The sequence below is a fragment of the Podarcis pityusensis genome, assembly GCF_964106645.2.
Source record: "Podarcis pityusensis genome assembly, chromosome: 1".
Classification (NCBI taxonomy): domain Eukaryota; kingdom Metazoa; phylum Chordata; class Lepidosauria; order Squamata; family Lacertidae; genus Podarcis; species Podarcis pityusensis.
In genome coordinates, this window is record NC_138028.1 from 89,980,647 (window position 1) to 89,999,558 (window position 18,912).

The 18,912-nt window shown below is 42.2% G+C and overlaps 1 protein-coding gene across 2 annotated transcripts in view; it reads right to left on the minus strand.

Annotated features, from left to right (window-relative positions):
- The window catches only part of CNTNAP5 (contactin associated protein family member 5), a 293,336-nt gene that overhangs the window by 147,230 nt on the left and 127,194 nt on the right, over window positions 1-18,912 (minus strand). For both annotated transcript variants that reach the window (XR_013986401.1, XM_081005692.1), the window contains exons 5-7: window positions 15,377-15,580; window positions 6,634-6,818; window positions 2,523-2,666 (exon numbers count right to left, since the gene is read on the minus strand). Coding sequence is in view for 1 of the 2 variants with exons in the window: in XM_081005692.1 (XP_080861818.1) it covers window positions 2,523-2,666; window positions 6,634-6,818; window positions 15,377-15,580 (533 nt within the window). In the remaining variant the exon portion in view is untranslated. The remainder of the gene's footprint in view (window positions 1-2,522; window positions 2,667-6,633; window positions 6,819-15,376; window positions 15,581-18,912) is intronic.

Genomic DNA, 18,912 nt, shown 5'->3' on the forward strand with positions numbered 1-18,912 from the left:
AAGGTGGTTCAAAGCACTTTACTGATGGTGTTTAGAATTCACAGAAAGAGAATGCATTATTAACTTAAATTCAACTGTCACTGAGAATTTTTCTTTACGCTTTTGATACTACCCATTTGGATTCATTTCCCCAGACAGCCCATTTTGTTGCCAAAATGACCCATTATTCAGAATTGTCATTCCCACAGTCTGCGCTGGTGCCTGACCCTGAAGCCTCAACGTTGCATAAAGGAAAAACACATGCCTGCTTGTTAAAGAAAACAAAAAGTCATTTCATTTTGCTGTTACATCTCACCAACACCTGAAGCTCTCCATGGCATTTCAAAATTCAAGCTAAGTGGTTGAAGAAGAAATAGAAGAAGGAGGAGGAGGAGGAGGAGGAGGAGGAGGAGGAGAAGAAACCTTGAAAGGTCTCAAGAATCTTTTTATGTTGGTGGTATATTTGTAAATTGCATTGTGACATAAAAGCCTATTTATTGATTAAATAATAACAACAATAACAACATACTATAAAATATCTAAAGTGGTGTACATAATGCTGCTGTGCTTATATTATCAGGATAACAACTTATTTCAGATAGGGCCAGCCTGCCCATGAGGCGAACTAAGGCAGCTGCCTTGGGCAGTAGAATCCCATGGGGGCACCCTGCCTGACTTTGCCACCGTCCCCATTGGAGAAGTGAGGAGAAGCTGGTGCATGATCCAGGTAAGCAAGACTTTGGCAGAGAGGTGGTGGAAGGGGACAACACCTTCCCGTTTTAGCTCAGGCGGTGAAATGGGATGGGCCATCCCTGATTTCAGAGGTTGCCAACCTAGTGCCCATGGGCACCATGACACCCATGAAGGCTTCCAGTGGTTCTCCAGGGTAGGTACTCCAGACTCTGAGCTTTCATTTAATACATAAAGAGTCCCTATCCCCCCCCAGAAAGAAAGTTAGGTGGCAAAATCATTCTAAGTGATTTATGTGAAATAAATGGTGCAGCTACCTTGCATCTTTTTTCTGGGGGGAAGCTCTGTTTTGTTATTATCCAACAATTGTAAATGTGTGTGTGTGTGTGTGTGTGTGTGTGTGAGAGAGAGAGAGAGAGAGAGAGAGAGAGAGAGAGAGAGAGAGATCCATAATTAGGACCAGCAGGACAAGGCTGACTTCCCATGTAAAACATAAAGTTCTCAGCAGTGGTTATCTATTTTTGTGTTACACTATACTCTCCATGGCAGCCATTTTGGTTTATGCCACACCCGCTCCATGGCAGCCTTTATGTGACCCCTAACACTCTCTCAGTTTCTGCATCTGAAATGCACCCTCTAGTCCATAAAGATTGGTGACCCCAGCCCTATTTTGAAAGAAAGAAAGAAAGAAAGAAAGAAAGAAAGAAAGAAAGAAAGATACCGCTTTGAAATTTCATAGTGGTTTCCAAATTAAAAACACATACAGGAGTACCAATTACATGATACAACAACAACAAGGCAGAAACTCAAACGATTTAGGGTATAAAGAGATGCAATAACGGCCAGTACACAAAGCAAAGCATACAACACAGCAATGGTTGGTTTTCAAGAGGACTTTTTTTAAGCCAACTTTGAAAGGGTAGCAGGGAAGAGGCAGCACAATCTTGCAGAGGGCTCCTGCTCCTGGTGGATGCTCATCTAGCATCCCCCTAAAATAGGATCTGTAGCAGGACCTTGTCAGATTATCTTAAGTGGCAAGATGACAAAAGCCTCATATGGGAGGAGGCATTTCCTGAGATTGTCAGGAGATACTCATATATATTGGAAGCATGTTTTTTCACAGAAAAGCATAATGAAGCTGGAACCCTTCCAAGCCTATGCGGCTATTCTTTTTATAGCTGCATATGCACATTGTGAGAGTTCCGCCATAAGATAATATGAAGCTATTGGGTTTGAATTCTTGCTAGAACTTTGAATTTGGTTGGCCACTGTTAGAATGGGATGCTGGGCTAGGAAAGGGCAGAGTCAAGGGATAAGTTTAGAAAATTATGATCCTATACACATTAGCCTAGGAGTACATCCCATTGAACTCAATGGGACTTGGTGAGCTCCATTGAAAATGGGACTTACTTATCAGTGGACATGCAGAGGATTACACCATTAGGCAATCTGTGTATGAGAGAGAACCTGAAACTCAGGAGGCAATCCAATGCATTAACCATGGACCTGAAAATCCATTTTCAAAAAGTTTTTCTCAGAATCTTGTCTGTTTTATGACATGTAGTACCTATGATTATAAACCTTCTTCCCCCCTTCTATTCCCTCCATCTTGTGTAGCTTCCTCTAACAATTCTGAGTCCACTTAAATCAGGATCCCTGAAGCTTTCAAACATGCCTTTCAATAACTCTTAGCTTTGCCCCAGCCTTCAAGCACATCTTTTGAAGAAGCAAATTGTGTGCATGACTTGCCAGATGTAAGATAAGAGCCTTTTGCTTGGTAGAGCAAACAGTACCTGTCAACAGCGACAATTTCAAGAAAAGAACAAGTCAGCAAATATGTATTGGGTTCTTACCACGATGTAGATCTGTGGCTTTCGTCTTTTTGCCAGGTCAATGATATTGACTCCATTGTAATAAAGGTTCTCAATGCAGCCATGGAAATTTTTCTTCAGAAAAGTTCCTGGTTTGCCTGGGACTGGGATTCCTCCAAAACTGAGCTTTGGGACAAGAACAAATTCAACACTCTTTTAAAAAAAACTCTAATAGCCATAACATGGAGAAAGAGAGAGGGAGGGAGAGAGAGAAAGTTCTTGCTTGTGAGTACACAGGGAAAAACAGACCATAGAAAACAGAATAAAGAAGTTGTTTCATTCCAATGTCTTTCATTGTCAAATACTAAATGACAAAAAGAGGACAAGATTTAGAAGGACAAATTTCAGTAGATGAAGACTTTTCATTGCCTGCCACACTTTTATGGTGTATTTATTTTGCAGCTTTGCTGTAAAGCAACTTCATGCTCAGAAAGAAGTTTGGCTAATCATCAGTATGCCTGATAGGACAGGATGAATCCTAAAATAAAATTAAGAACCAGACTGGCAATGACAAGCAATACTGGAGAATGTTTGGAGTGAAGTTCATTTAGAAGACATCTGAAGGCAGCCCTGTTTAGAGAAGTTTTTAATGTGTGGCATTTTAATGTATTTTTAATCTTTGTTGGAAGCTGCCCAGAGTGGCTGGGGAAACCCAGCCAGATGGGCGGGGTACAAATAATACATTATTATTATTATTATTATTATTATTATTATTATTATTATTCCCCCACAAGAGAATTCTAAATTTGCTGTTCATTGCTGTACCCAAACCTTTGATGCAGTATCTCTTTCTTTCTCCAACCCTAACTGTCTAATATGGTTTCAAAAACCCAATTAAACAATAGTCCTGATCCCTAAATTGACCCAGGGCTGGATCTGGGGCTAGATGGCACAGAGCAGGTTTGCCTCATCCAGTGGTGTTTGTTTGCAGGGGTAGGGAGGTCTTTGCACAGCTCTACTTCTGGGTAGAATTGAGAATTCCAGTTCTGCAGCAACCATGATGAAACCTCGAACCAAGTGGTCTCCATGCTGGCTTAATTAATTCAGATCATTTTCCCCCCACTGGCTTCATCAGCTGTGGCTCTGTCCATTGCCAGCAACCCTGACAGAAAAAAGGGAAGGTGTACGGTTCAGTAGAAGATTATCTGCTTTACAAGCAGAAGGTCCCAGGTTCATTCTCTGCCATCTCCTGGTACAGCTAGCAGAGACTCCCTGGAGGAAACCTTCAGCAGCCGCTTCCAGTCAATGTAGACAATGTTGAACTAGAGAGATGGGCCGATTTGGTACCAGGCAGTTCCCTACAATGCTTTAGTGGGGGATGAAATTCCATCCAGCACAAGGTAAACACTGCCACCTGGACAGACAAGCCACCTACTTGTTTGGTCTGAACTTCAATTTATTGACCCTCAAGCAGTGAATGACCAAGCTTTAAGCTGGTTCAGTAATTCCACTGCATCACCTGAATCAGATTTAAAAGGTAAACAGAGCTGGATGACATATTGACGACACCTTACCCCAAATCAGCTCACTGTCTTCATGTATTAAAGAGTGGGGGTGGGAAAGATGGGATCCTGTGGCACACCACAGCAGAGAAGCCAAAACAGAGCTAAGCAGTAGTCTCCCAGCATCAACTTTTGGAAGTTTTCATCCAGTGGGAATAGCTTTCCAAGATGGATACCATGGCTAATAGGAGCAGAAACTGCTGAGAGGCTTGGGGGGGGTGATACAGCCTCACCCCAAACACCCACACCCACATATTTCGTTTGGCATAGGTCAGAGGTCTTTTGTTCTTATGTTCAGTGCCCAAGTCTGAAACTCATTTGAAATGCATATGGTAAGGTCATATTTGAGGAAGAAGGCAACAAAACCTTGCTTTAAGTACCTCTGCACTATGATAGTCATGTGTAATTTTAAGGCCCATATTAAATGTAGTACTGGCAGAAGGAATTCTATTTAAAGACTAGCTCTTTAGCTGGGGCTCATTATTTCTTGCTTCAGACACTTTGCAACCTCTGCTCTTTTTTCCTGAGGGTTTTTTATTATTATTATTTTTAAAAAGTGTCTAGCTCAGGGATCCCTTTCTGTGGATTTTTTTAAAACAAAAAAACAAAAAACCAGGGCAATCAATATCAATTATACTGCAGCATTATTGGAAAAAACAGTTTCCTTAGTGATCAGTAATATTTTTAATTACCAGACTAATTGTTTTAGTTCCCTTAGCTAGGTCTTTAATCCCTTAAGTGTGCTAAGATAAGGTTTCATTAGTCTAGTAGTTGCTGGGGTGAAGCAACGGAGATATTAAAGCTAAGGAACAAACCTAGTTTCTTTTTCTGAACCGGTCTTTAGGTATAAATTGGCCTAATGCATATTGGGATCAAACTGATTTGTATTATGCTTAGAACTTAACTCAAAGAAATTCATGGGAGAATTTCTACGGACTGCAATAAGGATGCGTGCATTTCCATGTCACTTCCATATGTGTTCACTCTTGTCTGTTCCTTTCCCATTTCTGCATTAATATTTAAATATATAATATGATGGAAATTCATAATTTAAATAAGCACTTCTAAACATATTTCTCCCATAGCGTGTATGCAAAATATATTGTGATACATTCTTTGAATGAAGAATGGTGTTTGAAAATTTTTGAAGCATGAAAGTACATTGATAGCAGACCAAGTCAGTTCAAATTAGATTTTTTCAAGCACCGATGAAACAGAATAAATCAAAGTATATCACCATTGCAAAGTTACACATGGTCAAGTTCCACCGAATCAGTGGAGCTTCACTATGACCCAGTTCACATGTAATACCAAATGATGGTTTTATGTTGCATGAGTGAGAGTCATGTATTCAAGCCTAACTTGTCAAATGTTCTAACTCAAGGGCAAAAAGAAAAAAAAAGTTAGCTAAAGGGGGTGGAGAGGCAGAGAAAGAGAGGTGAAGAGAGTGTGAGCTTGAATGGTACACATTTCTGTTCCAAGGCAGGGATCCATCTTGGCGCAGAATGATGCAATTCACACCTTTGCTGTGTTGCATTTGGTTGCTCATGTTTGCCAAGCCTCTTGGACTAATGAGATTCCTCTGTATCTGTAGGCTGCTTGCTTTCCTCTTTCTCTGCCCCTTTTCCTAGCAGTTTAGATAAGTCTGCTGCTCCTTCTGCTGTGCTTTTGCTAAGCAAGTTTTGTGAGGAGTCACATTAAGCAAGCTTGATGTTCCTTGGATGCTTCGATGCTGTAGCCAAATGCTTGATGTTGTGAAGAGAGAGAGCGGGGGGCGGACTTTCAATCCACACTTCTGGCTCCTTTCCTCTTTAAAGGATTTGTTCCCGGTTCACTTTTAATTCAAGAGCAGATGGCTTACCAGTGGCAAATTACAGGTGCTTGGCTGACCTTGGCTGTCATCCTGTGCACATTGTGAGGATGGCAACCCCCACACCCTAACACTGCAGCAAGGAAGGGAGCTGTTCCTATCTTCTAGCAGTAATTAATAACTGAACTGCATCATACCAGATGTGGCGTTTAGGGGAGTTTAACCCCCCCTTCAATGTGGCTTGGAGACAGTGCAAGAGTTGCTATTCTTGTGTGCGATTAGCTTTCTTGGCACAAACTTTCAGGATAGGAGAATAGAAAACTGCCTTATACTGAGTCAATCTATTGGTTCAACTAGCTCAGTACTGTTTGCATTGACTGGCATCAGCTTTCTCTGGTTACAGGCAGTGGACACTCTAGGGCAGACATCTCCAAATTCGGCCCTCCAGATGTTTTGAGACTACAACTCCCATCATCCCTAGCTAACAGGACCAGTGGTCAGGGATGATGGGAATTGTAGTCCCAAAACATCTGGAGGGCCGAGTTTGGAGATGCCCACTCTAGGGTCTTCTGCATGGAAAGCAGCTGCTCTACCACAGAGCTACAGCCCTTCCTCTAATTTCATGTGTGCACTCCTTCTGCAGTAATGGAGTAAGTAAATCATTGTTTGATAAAATAGCATCCCTGCTATCACTAAAAAAGCCAGGTTGGATTGGAAAGCACATCTCCTTACATCATTTCTCTTAGGACAGCATATGCTACACAAAAAAAGTCTGACGCACCTCATAATCAATGTTCAAGTCATCCGAATCGCCCTTGGTTCGGAAATGCTGCATATACTTGTCCACCGTGAAGTTCACCTGCTTATTGAATCGCTCGATGAGGACCGAGTGCCAGTGTTGGTCATCCAGGAGGCTGCCCAAGGTGACGGACGTGTGACTGTTGCTGAAACGCAGCTTGGCATCTCCTGCAGGGGCAGTGAAAAGACACAAATTGCAACTGACCCATCGATTCTAAGTCTCCGGTACCATGCTTCCAAAATGATTAGCAGCTAATACGTTTTGACTGGTGTATGTACGCAGCCTTGACTTGGCCACCACCCCATGCAGAGAAGCAGCAGCAATACCGTTATCAAGAGCAGAAGATAATATCACCAAGGCAACTATCGGTAAACAAACAATAAACATCTATAAAAATGGCAAAAGTAGTTTCTTTCCGAAATAGGTTTTATCTTAAACAATTGCAAACGCAGTAAAAAAGAATCCACTTGTGATATACCCCATCTTTGTTCTAAAATAGTGTTCAGGGCACCTTACAAAAATTCCACTCATGCCTACAATATATGCACACACACACACACACACACGGAGAACCTAAAACTGTATTTTAAGAAGCAGCCAATAATCAACAGAACCATTACAGAAGGATTAAAATGATCATGTAGTGCAGAAATCATGGGTGACTAGACTGGTTGGGTCCCCATGACTTCCTGAAAAAGTGTGCCATTTTCTCTCACATGGTAGGAGCTACAAGCAGAGTAGCACAGGGGAATAAGTCACTTGGGTATTCCAGCCCCAACTCATGTACAGTTTTATAGGCCAATCTAGAGCTTTTATTGTAGTGACAAACATACTGGCAACCAGTAGAGATCATGAAGAACCAACAAAATATGATTACTGTGGTCAGTCCCCATCAATAAATTGACCATGTATATTGGTTCAGTTGTGACAAGCCAATCAGCATTCTATTTTGTACTCCCTCACCATCACTGTTACATGCTTTACATTGCTTCCACATTCCTGACACATAAGAGCAAAAAAGCAGAGTGACCCGGTGCTGCTGCAGGACTAAGGAATGGGAAACAAACCCTAATTCACACTTTCTGAACCAACTTGTGTCGTGAAATGTTCAACATGTTTTGCACCACAAACACACACACACAGCTGATAGAGAAATTACAAAACTTAGCGTTGTATTCAATGTAGCTGTATGGTTGGGGTATGTATGTGCAGTCCCTGGGCACTTTTCTTCCAAGGCAATATTGGTGGCTCTTGACTTCAAAATGTTTGTCCATTCCTAATGCATAGAACTTCAGCCTAAATGGCCTCCCTCTCTTTGTAAAATCAGTGGGATATTCTGAACTCTCTCATGAAAAGCAGAGTGACTAATAGTGTCAAAGAACTCTGTTTAAAACTTCCTTTCAACAATGGATATTTTACAATTGTAATGCACTAATCTCCTTTAGGTATAGGAATAATAGGCATCATTTCCAATGAAAAAATAAGAAAGAAAGAGATTAGCTGAGGACAAAGCATGTTAATGGGTTTATGTAACAAGGGGAAAGCTCTCGAAAGTTGTCACAAACATAATTAATCAGAAAAGGGAAGATGAGAAAAGGCTTTAAAAAAACTAATTCTCCTTTTAATGCTTTTAGCTCAGTTTCTTCAGATGAAAATAAAATCTACTTAAATATAGCACATATCAACTGATCATAGAATCAGATGTCACCTCATTTTAACCTAGACTAGGGTTGCAATCCTACACACACTAGCTGTGAGTCAGTCACTCTGAATGGGATGTGTTAGATTGCATCTAAAGGTTCAAATCTTATATACACAACTGGAGTAAGCCACACTGAACATAGTGGAACTCATTTCTGAGTAAATATACACAAGTATAGATCAGGGTGGGCATAGGGTAGACTGTGGTCCATTGATGAACCATTAACCAATTTCTGGTAGACTACATACCATATTTATGCAAATTCAATGCACCATTGAATCTAATGCACACCTCAATTTTCAAAACCTTGAAACCAAAAAAGTATTTTCTGGCACCATCAAATCTAATACACACCCTAATTTTCAAGATATAATTTGGCCAAAAAAGGAATGCATTACATTTGAGTAAATACGGTAGTTGTTGAGTTTATTGCAAATAATGCTAGTTGAGGTGGCAAAACACTTAATGTTCTCAAACTAGAGACCATTTTCAGGATACTTAAATGGAGTTGGCCTGTTAAGTGTAAAATCCCCTCTTTAAAGATTTAATAAACTTTGGTACCTATTGGGATTCTATTTCTTTTAAGTGCCCACTATGAACTTTATTGAATTTAAGAGTGTGCTGCAGGCATTCCCAACCTGCAGCCCTCCAGATGCTTTGGCCTACAACTCCCATGATCCCTAGCTAACGGGACCAGTGGTCAGGAATGATGGGAATTGTAGTCCAAAACATCTGGAGGGCCGAAGGTTGGGGATGCCTGGTTTACCATCTTTGCAAATCTTCACACTAGGGCAAGGATGAGGGTGAGGTGCACAACTATTTGCAGATAAATCTGACCTGGTTCTCTGTGATGGAATAGGTGCTAATTCGTACAGGGATTATATTCTCTCAAATCAAAGCATTGTTGCAGTTTTGCTATTACTACTGTTTGAGAGTTGAAAATGCCTGTTTTTTATGCTTATGTTTTGTCTGTTGTTTCTTTTGCTTAACGTGAAATTTCTCAGAAAACTATTAGACTCTTTCTTAAGTGGAACATCTGAACAATTTCATGAGAAATAATTGGAACTTTGAGAAGAAATTTCTAGTGGTGGGATGATGGGTTACATGTGCCCATGCTGTTGGTGAAGCATTCACCACTAATTTATAAGTGGCAAAAAGTTAATGTACATAAAAAAGGCCCCAGAGCAGGCCTTCAGAGCTTGTAGCCTACTATGCTAAACTGCAGAAGTAAAACTGCAAAAGGAAAAGCCTTGTTCTGCTGTCTACCTGCCAAATTGGAAAAGTAGGCACTGGGGGCTATCAAGCACTCAACAGGTCACAACACAAGGTTGGTGGGCTGCATTTGGCTTTATGAATCACTAGTTATGTAGGCATGCCTAGAATTCACCCATCTAAAAATACAGATTGAGAAATATTATTAGTTGCTGCCTTAACTTTAGCAAGCTTGTCACTATGCAAGATGTGTGTCTTCCGGTAAGGAAACTTCTTATGAGAAAGCACTATTGTGCAGAAGAACTAATATGATGAAATTCATTTTGTTATTTTCAAATGTCTCTCTAACATATACTGCTTTGGTTCTTGCTATGTATTGTTACAATCTGTCTAGTGCTCTTTTGCCACCCACAATCTTCCTCCTACTTGCCTGATGCCCCTTATTCATTTTGTCATTTAGAATTTGATCTGTTTTCTAAGGAGAGAGAGAGAGAGAGAGAGAGAGAGAGAGAGAGAGAGATCGCTATGCAATGATGTTTTAAAATAATTTCCATCCATGTCTCTGATTAAGGGACTTTTAGGCCTGGGGGTCAAATGCATCCTTAATGGACCTTGGGACTCTCCTCAGGCCACACTCCCTCTTCTCTGAGCCATATCCCTCACTAGCCCTGCTTTGCATCCTTAGTTTTTGGGGGGTTTCTTTTGCCAGGCTGTCCTTGAGCTCTGATAACACTTCTCGCTTGCCTCGATGGAAGACAGATAGGGATGTGTCAGTGTGAAGAAACGAGTCTATTTCAAAGATGTTAAATTCACATTTGTTATTATGCCAACTTTTGCCTCTGATCCCACCCACCAATGGTTTGTACACAAACACACACACACACACACACAGAGAGAGAGAGAGAGAGAGAGAGAGAGAGAGAGAGAGAACCAAATGAGGTCCTCAGCCTGAAAAATGTTCCTGCCCCTGGGATATAGTATAACAGATCAGGAAAACCATTGCAGAAGACAAAATCCTTTATTTCTGAAGTAGGAGAATGTGGCTCAGGAAATATCACATGATACTGAATTATTATGATTTAACCACAAGAGACAGCTCTCTTAGCTGACAATAATGAACAGTTGCACTAGGTTTACATTTCAAAAGGAAGGAAGAAACAAGAACCAGAAATAGGAAAATAGGAAGGGTTTATTATTGTTGTTATTGTTATTGTTTCTCCTTGGGGAACCTGATGCTGTCGTTATGCTTCACATGAACTCTTTTTCTATACACTCCAGACATTTACTCCAGGCTTTCTTATTTTCCTTGCTTGATTGCATACCGATAGCTGAATGCATCACACACAGCTAACGCACCTCGCCCAAGGCAGGGGTTCAATTACAGGGAATCAAAGACCTGTTTTCTGTGTGGACAGAGATGACCCAGTGCAGTGAAGAGCTGCAGCAGCTGTGAAATGAATCCTTGAAGTGGACAGATGGGCAGGAGCACAACCTCTGAAATGATCATCTGAGAAAAGAATCATCTTCTAACCAAAAGGAGGGAGGGAAGGAAAAAGCTTTGGTAGGCAACACAATTGAATCCTTGCAAACTTGTCTGTTTTAAAGAGTAGGGAACAGAAGCAAGTTTACCAGCTGTTAGTGGCTTTAGTTCATTAACTATTTGTCTCTTAACAGATTAATCTGATAGCTAATAAATGAGAATAAATAAGAGTTGCCCAAACCTGACTCTAAGAATATATAACAAATAGATCTGGATGAATACCAAACACAAGGAATCACCAATTATGGCTATGCAACCACATCTGTAGCAGGAGGAATGCTCTATACAGGCAACTCCCAATTTATGCAGAGGGTTACGTTCCAAGGCACTGTGCCTTTAAGTGAAATTCTGTATATTTGAAACATCTTTGAAAAAACACCCCATTCCACCCCCTTCCCCGTTCTGTCCCTTTTGGTGATGTTTTTGGGTCACTTACAAGTCTGGCACGATGTGAGCATGCATAGTTGTGCACATATTGGACACACCAAAAATGGTTGCTTTTTGGTCTCCCTTGTCCTTCCCAGTAAGCAACAGTGCCCCTTCTGCTGCAAAGCTAGCATTGCATTTCTGCCACACCAGGAGAGCCACTTTGGGGTGTGGCATATTCCAGTTGATGTCCTTGGAAGTATGACATCATTCGGGAGAAATGCCTTCCTGTCATCTATTACCTAAATTCGGCAAAATGTCCAGGAATATCTGGATGTATGGCAGCCCAAGTCAGCAGTGTCGTTCTTGCTGATTTACCTTAAAAATAGCTAAGAAACTTTTTTTTTGTGATTTTGGCAAAAAGCTCAACAAGTTTGGGCAAAACTAAAAAAAAAAAGACAACCCTACTATTACCTCCTTACATCCTTGGCACCACCTAGTCCCTAGACATAATTCTTTATATATGCCTAAGCACACTGAGGTGATGGAGAAATTACATTGTGGTTCGAGGACCCGATCCCCGCTTTGAGGAATAAAGGTACGTGGACACAGTGTATAAGGTTAATGGGCAAGAAAAGGCCACAACTTTATTGATTACAGCAAGTGAGAAGGTATTGGCTTAGGCATTGGACCACGGAAGATTGACTCCACCCACTCGGAGAGGGGTGAGCCAAAAGAGGGGTTATCTACCAGTAGGGGGAGCCTGTTGATGCTAATACAACTATAAGCTCTCCCCTGATGTCACCGAGGGTCGTGCCATGGCCCCCCGCCACACAGGCATCAGACAGGATCCACGACCGCTGGATTCCTTTAATGGAATACCCAAATTTGAAGGGGTAGGCGATGGCCACACCTTGCCCTTCCATACACCAACAACACACTCCAATGCCTAACCGCCACCCGAGCCCAAGAGACTCACCGCCAATACCCTCACAGCTGTAACCAATCCCTAATACTGCTGACGATGTTACCTAGCCAAATGTCATTCCCCCGATCTGAAAGATGAACCCCGTCATCCCGCAACAAGGCCTGATCGCCTATCCGGATACCATCATGAGAGATAACTAGGCCATTCATAAAACGCACTTTGCGGGCAATCACACGATTTAAGAGTTCCCTGGATTTCTCAATGGCCATAATGCCATTTGGCACCGCGCCAAACCATTCTCTTTAGGAGCGAAGACCAGAACAAGGTTGTTCTGGGACATAAAACAACAAGTTTGTCCAAGTCTTTTTTCATGTTCCACAACAAGTCCACATTCTTTCTGCTGACGAGGTCATTCTCCCCCAGCTGAAGGATAAGGATGTCAGGGGGACCAAACACAGCAACTCTTTCTTTCAGCAATGGCATGAGTTCCTCACATTGTTAATCAAATGACTGTGGCAAGCATACCTTTTATTGAAATCTTTGGGATTTCTAAAGGCAAGGCTAGAATGAGGTTCCACTGCAAATTTTAGAGAGGGAAAACTGATCCTATTAAATAAACAATACTGCTATTGCCCCAAGAATGTCACATAAATCATTATTGTCTTTCTAAAATACTAGTTTCTCTGTGCTTCTGCTGTTTGCAGAACAATCTCAAAATGAATCAAATGATCAAAGCCTTAAAGAAATCATATTTCCTAACAAGCTGACAGGCTAACAAGCCAATTTTTATTGATTTTCTGTAATGAACATACGTTGAAGCAGACCATGTATAAAAGCAGCTAAGGAGATTTGCAATGATACAATCTAAGCAAATCAACCTGCATCAAAGAGAAAGCATACCACGTGTAGGTTAAGAAGCAGCGAATAGGTAAGGAAGCGGCCAGGTGCCTATGGAGAAGGCACAGCTAAGTGGAGTCAAATGAAATCTGTGTCTGCCTCCAGATTAATGTCATTCAGGCAGCAGGACTGAAAGGAAAACACCTCTAAATAGGTAATCCAGCGCATAGTTAAGCACATTTAAGGTTGCCGTCTTTGAGCAGCGGGATTCAATCTCATGGAACTGTTGAATAAACATGCTTTAGGACTGTGCTCCATGTCACACTGAGTAAAAGAGATCTCGCAATCCGCAACTGTGTGCTGGATTTTCCCAGAAACTACTTGTCATGCACTTGTCATCTGTTCTTCCAAGGCTGAAGTCCTATGCACACTTATTTCGGAGAAAGCCTAGCGAGGGGTAGAACTGCCTTAATTTGCTCATGTCTATTTCACACACAACCCTCTGAAAACCTGTTAATTCCCCATTTGCAACTTAATGTGTGATTTAAACAAACACATGCACAATTTCATTTTAAAAACTGCTTACAATTTCATACAGTGGTCCTAGGGATGCTTTTTATTTTGTATTTATCTTTCGGTTTGTGGTTTCCATGCTTAGAGCAGCTAGAAACCAGGTTGAAAATTGCTCCTAAAATGGTCTAGGAAGTAAGCATACATCCTTGCATGCTTTGGCTTAGTAGATGGCCACAACCATCTTTTCCCCCATAGGCATTATTTAGTAAATTTGTATCCAACTTTTCTATCCAAAGGCTCCCAGGGGCAGCAAACACAAACATGATAAATTGCAATTAAAAAGCCACACAAACTTATTTAAAATATTCAGAGACAATTAAAAGCATCTAAAAAAATCACATACTCCTGGCAGCTGAAAATGTCAAGGGACAGCACATATCTGTCATTTAATGCCTAGGTAAACATTAATGTTTTACCACCACCCAGAAGGCTCTATCATGAGTCAACTCCAAATGGACATTACACAGCAGCATTGCCACCAACAGTCACAAGACCCAAGATGTTTAATATTGAAAAAAAGTAGTTTCTTAGGCTGGTGTGTCTAGAGCTGTTTAGAGCTTTACACACAATGACTAAGATACTGTGTTGGGTCAGGTCACTTCTGTCAACCAGTGCAATACTTCCATACTTATCAATTAGAATGACATGCGGTCTCTTCTTAGACCACTGAACTGCACTAAAGTCACTGTGCTTTTTGGTTGCACCTAGCAGCTGGGAAATGGTAAAGTTAACAGAAATAATAAAGAGCAGATCACATCATTCATATTCTGAAGGGGTATAGATTCTGGAGCATGCCAACCCACACATTGCTTCAGGAAGTATGGACTCGGCAGCTTAGTTCCAGATTGCATAGCATACCACCCTCAAATCCCGCCCCCATCCCTAAGTGAATAGGGATACTTATTTCAGAGTATTACATTAACATACTGTCCATCTTACTGATTTCCATGGGACACCAACTGCACAATCAGGCAAAGAACTTCAGCCAAGGAATTTGATTTGAACATAGCACATAGATTGATGAGAACTTCTTGAAGATATCAGAAATAACTGATGGCCAGAACATTGCAGGTAATTTGCAAACGTTAGTTCTAGGTAGTTAACATGCAAGTTATGTTCATGGGCATAAACAGATGTCAAAATGCAGTAGGCTAACACAGCACACCCAAAAGCTCAATTAATGGCAGCTGTAGTATTATTTTATAGCATCTGCAGAGTGCAGATCATGTAGGGAGCCAATAGATGTATAACTTGTAAAGAATCGGCTCTGTGCTGAAGCTCAGGGGGCTGGGTCAGCTAGCATGTTACCTGCCACAGTGCTTACGAATAGATATGCCATCTATACAGCAAGAGTGCTTAGGACATACTCCTTCAAAACTCAGAACCATATTTTAACAATTTTTTTAAAGAACAACAACATAATATGTATGTCAATAGATTACTCAACTTCTCCCAACTCTTTTTGACCAACCTGTCCTTAGAACTGGCAGATTTAAGGAAAGGAAGATGATGAAGATGATAACAACAACCGCCATGCTGAAAAATATGCCGAAATGTTTGAACATACCCAGGTTGATGTGCAAAGAGAGCTTCCCTTTCTGCAGCTCCAGTGTAATATAATCTCCACGCTGCCCTTCTCCGTGAAATAGGACCCCATCTCCCTGCATGCTCTTGAACTTCAGGGAAACAACATCTTTGAAGGTGCTCATCAGTTTTTGGTTGAACCTGTAAAGGAGGGAGCTCCTCCCATCAAAGTCGGCAATATCTGATTCTACAAGGGAAAGAAAGCAAATAAACATTAAGCAGGAAGGATCAATATTTATGTACAGGTGTCCAGAGCAAAGCCCTCCCCTGGCAGCTTACAAAAGATAATTAAAAACTTTAAATCAATGTTTGAAATGCAAATGAAATGAACCAGTTGGGGGGGAAAAGACTCACAGCATTTGTAGCAAAACGTAATTTGAAACAAAGTCATTGCGTGGACAGGCGGAGTCCCCAGATCCCGAGCGGTCCCCCCCGTCATGTGGAATAACGACTCAAGACACCGTGCTATGGGATTAAATTGGCCACAACTTTATTGAATTTCAAATGTGGGTAGACCTTGGCTCAGGCATTGGGTGTTCTCCCTCCCCAGTCCCCAGCCGGGGACCTAGGGAGCATCAGGGTTATCCAGTGTGTGTGTGGGGGGATGGGCCGGCTCTGGAGAACATATGTTCAAGCAGAGATAGCCGCCCCCATTACGCCGCCGCCGCAGGGGAGAGCAATGGCGACCTTTCGGCGTACGGTCAAAGCCTCCCTTCAGAAACCCCTTTAACGGGGAACCCTGGTATCGCCGCCGCAAAGAGGAAGATGGACTAAAGGATTCCGCCCAAGGCCTGATACCGCCAAAGTTGTGACGTTTTGCTACGGGAAAGGCGAAACCTGCCAATGCAGGGAAATTCCTTTCCGGCCCTTTAACAGTGACCTTAACATAGCAGCGCCCGCATACCTGTGAAGAAAAGTTAACCTGCAAAACCTGTGAAGAAAAGTCAACCTGCAATATAAGACATTAACTGAGGGTGGGTAGGGTGGGAGAAGCTCTGGAGCCAAGTGAGGATTCCCAGGGAAGATCCTTCCTCTATTGTGTGGGCAGGTAATCCCTCCCCTACCTGGCCTGGTCTCCTTGGCAACGCTTCCCCCAGGTGGGATTGGGCAACTGACTGAGGTAGGCGGAGACCTCCAGGTATCCCACCTGAGGGAAGGCAAGCCAAGCCTATGCTGATGGAGCCGCTCCAGATCTAGGGGCTGCGCGCGCCCACGCAAAGGGCGCCCCCCGCTTTAAGCGGGGAGTGGTCATTTAAAAAAATTAGGCCATGTGTACTTATTTTGGGACGGATGCGGGTGGGGCTGTGGGTTAAATCACAGAGCCTAGGACTTGCCGATCAGAAGGTCAGTGGTTCGAATCCCCACGAAGGTGTGAGCTCCCGTTGCTCGGTCCCTGCTCCTGCCAACCTAGCAGTTCGAAAGCACGTCAAAGTGCAAGTAGATAAATAGGTACCGCTCCGGCGGGAAGGTAAACGGTGTTTCCGTGCGCTGCTCTGGTTCGCCAGAAGCGGCTTAGTCATGCTGGTCACATGACCAGGAAGCTGTACGCCGGCTCCCTCGGCCAGTAAAACAAGATGAGCGCTGCAACCCCAGAGTTGTCCACGACTGGACCTAACGGTCAGGGGTCCCTTTACCTTTACTTATTTTGGGAGAGAGTTCCAAAGCTGAGGCCACTTCTGAAAAGTCTCTCTAGCACCTGTCTCTCTAATGCATTTTGATGGTGGACTGATGAGGAGAAGCTCAGAGGCATGTTTCCATGGGTGTAGGTGGTTTGTCAAACACCCTGTTCAAGCCATTTGCAGAGAGATGTTAAAAATCCTTGTCAGAACCCCTGCTAGTTGATCGGCACAGTTATTTACCACAATCCCCAGCACCCCATCTGGACCAGGAGCTTTACTGGGATTCACCGCCCTCAACACAGCTTTCACTTCATGGTCATATAGAATGAATGGCTGAGAATTTATAGGCTGGAGGGCAGGAGCTACTATACCAGATCTTTTAACCTCATAGCGGGAGAAGAAGATATTCAGCTCCTCTGCCAACGAGTCATTAGCCTTAACCATGTTCCTCGTATAGCCCTTATAGTTGGTTAGGTGCTGCAGTCCCTGCCACACTTGTTTTATGTTGTTATCGGCTAAGCAATTCTCCACTTGAAGCTTGTGTTGTTGTTTTGCCACCTTAATGCCTTTCCTGAGCTTTGTTCTTGCCCCTCTGTATATATCTATGTTCCCTGCCTTAAAGGCAGAGTCGCGGGCTTTCAAGAGTGACCTTACTTCAGCAGTCATCCAGGGTTTACAGTTCCCATACAGAACAGGTCTCAAAGGCAACTCAACAGGATAAAATACAGATAAAATATACAAAAAAAATACAATGTGAAGCCATGTAGAATAACAGAATTCCAAAAATTCCCAACAGCAAAAATAATGACAAGTTCTACTGCACCCCATAATGAGATGAGCACCACAGTATAGGCTAACGTAACTACCAAGTAAAAAATATATTTTAGCCTGGTGTCTAATTGCAACAATGATAGCACCAGACATGTTTTCCTTGGGTCAATAATCCACAAAACTATTGTATGATGTTCATATGTCTCTTCAAGTTGAAGCCAGTGGCTTCAAGTTACAACAAAGGAGTTTCCAGCTAAAGATCAGGAATAACTTTCTGACAGTAAGAGCTGATCGACAGTGGACCGACTCCCCTTTCTTGGAGGTTTCTAAACAGAGGTTGGGTGGCCATCTGTCATGGATGCTTTAGCTGAGATTCCTGCAATGCAGGATGTTGGACTACATGATACCAGGGTGCCTTCCAACTCGATGATTCTATTATTGTTCTAGGCATCCCTTTCAAAAAAGGTCATTACCTGAGCCACATATATATAATGAATCTTAATCTGAGCCATATATCATTAGGTTAACATTTGAGAACATTTCCTTTACACAAAGTGAGCCGTTAGGGGTGCTGGGACATCTCCTAGCATAGCCTAATTAGAGCGTGAATCATGTTGGAAGATTCCAGTTAGACAAAAGGAAATACTACTTCACGTCCTGCATACTTAACCTACAGAATGTGTTACCACAAAGCATAGTGATGACCAATAAAATATAATTGGAAAAAGCCCTTAGTGATGACCACTGACTTGGATGGCTTTAAAAGGGGATTGGACAAGGTAATGGAAGATAATGATATCAATGACTATGATGTCATACAATATTGTAGGAAGTATAAGAGAGAGAAAAGGATGCTGAACTAGATGAGTGTTTGGTCTGATCCAGCAGGGCTCTTGTATGTTCATTACAGTCCTACCTTGGTTCTCGAAACGCCTTGGCACTCAGATGTTTTGGCTTTTGAAAGCCGAAAACCCGGAAGTAAGTGTTCTGGTTTTCGAACACAGCTTCCGATTGAGTGCAGGAAGCTCCTGCAGCCAATCAGAAGCTGCACCTTAGTTTTCGAATGGTTTCAAGAGTTGAACGGACTCTGGGAATGGATTGAGTTCAAGAACCAAGGTTCCACTGTAGT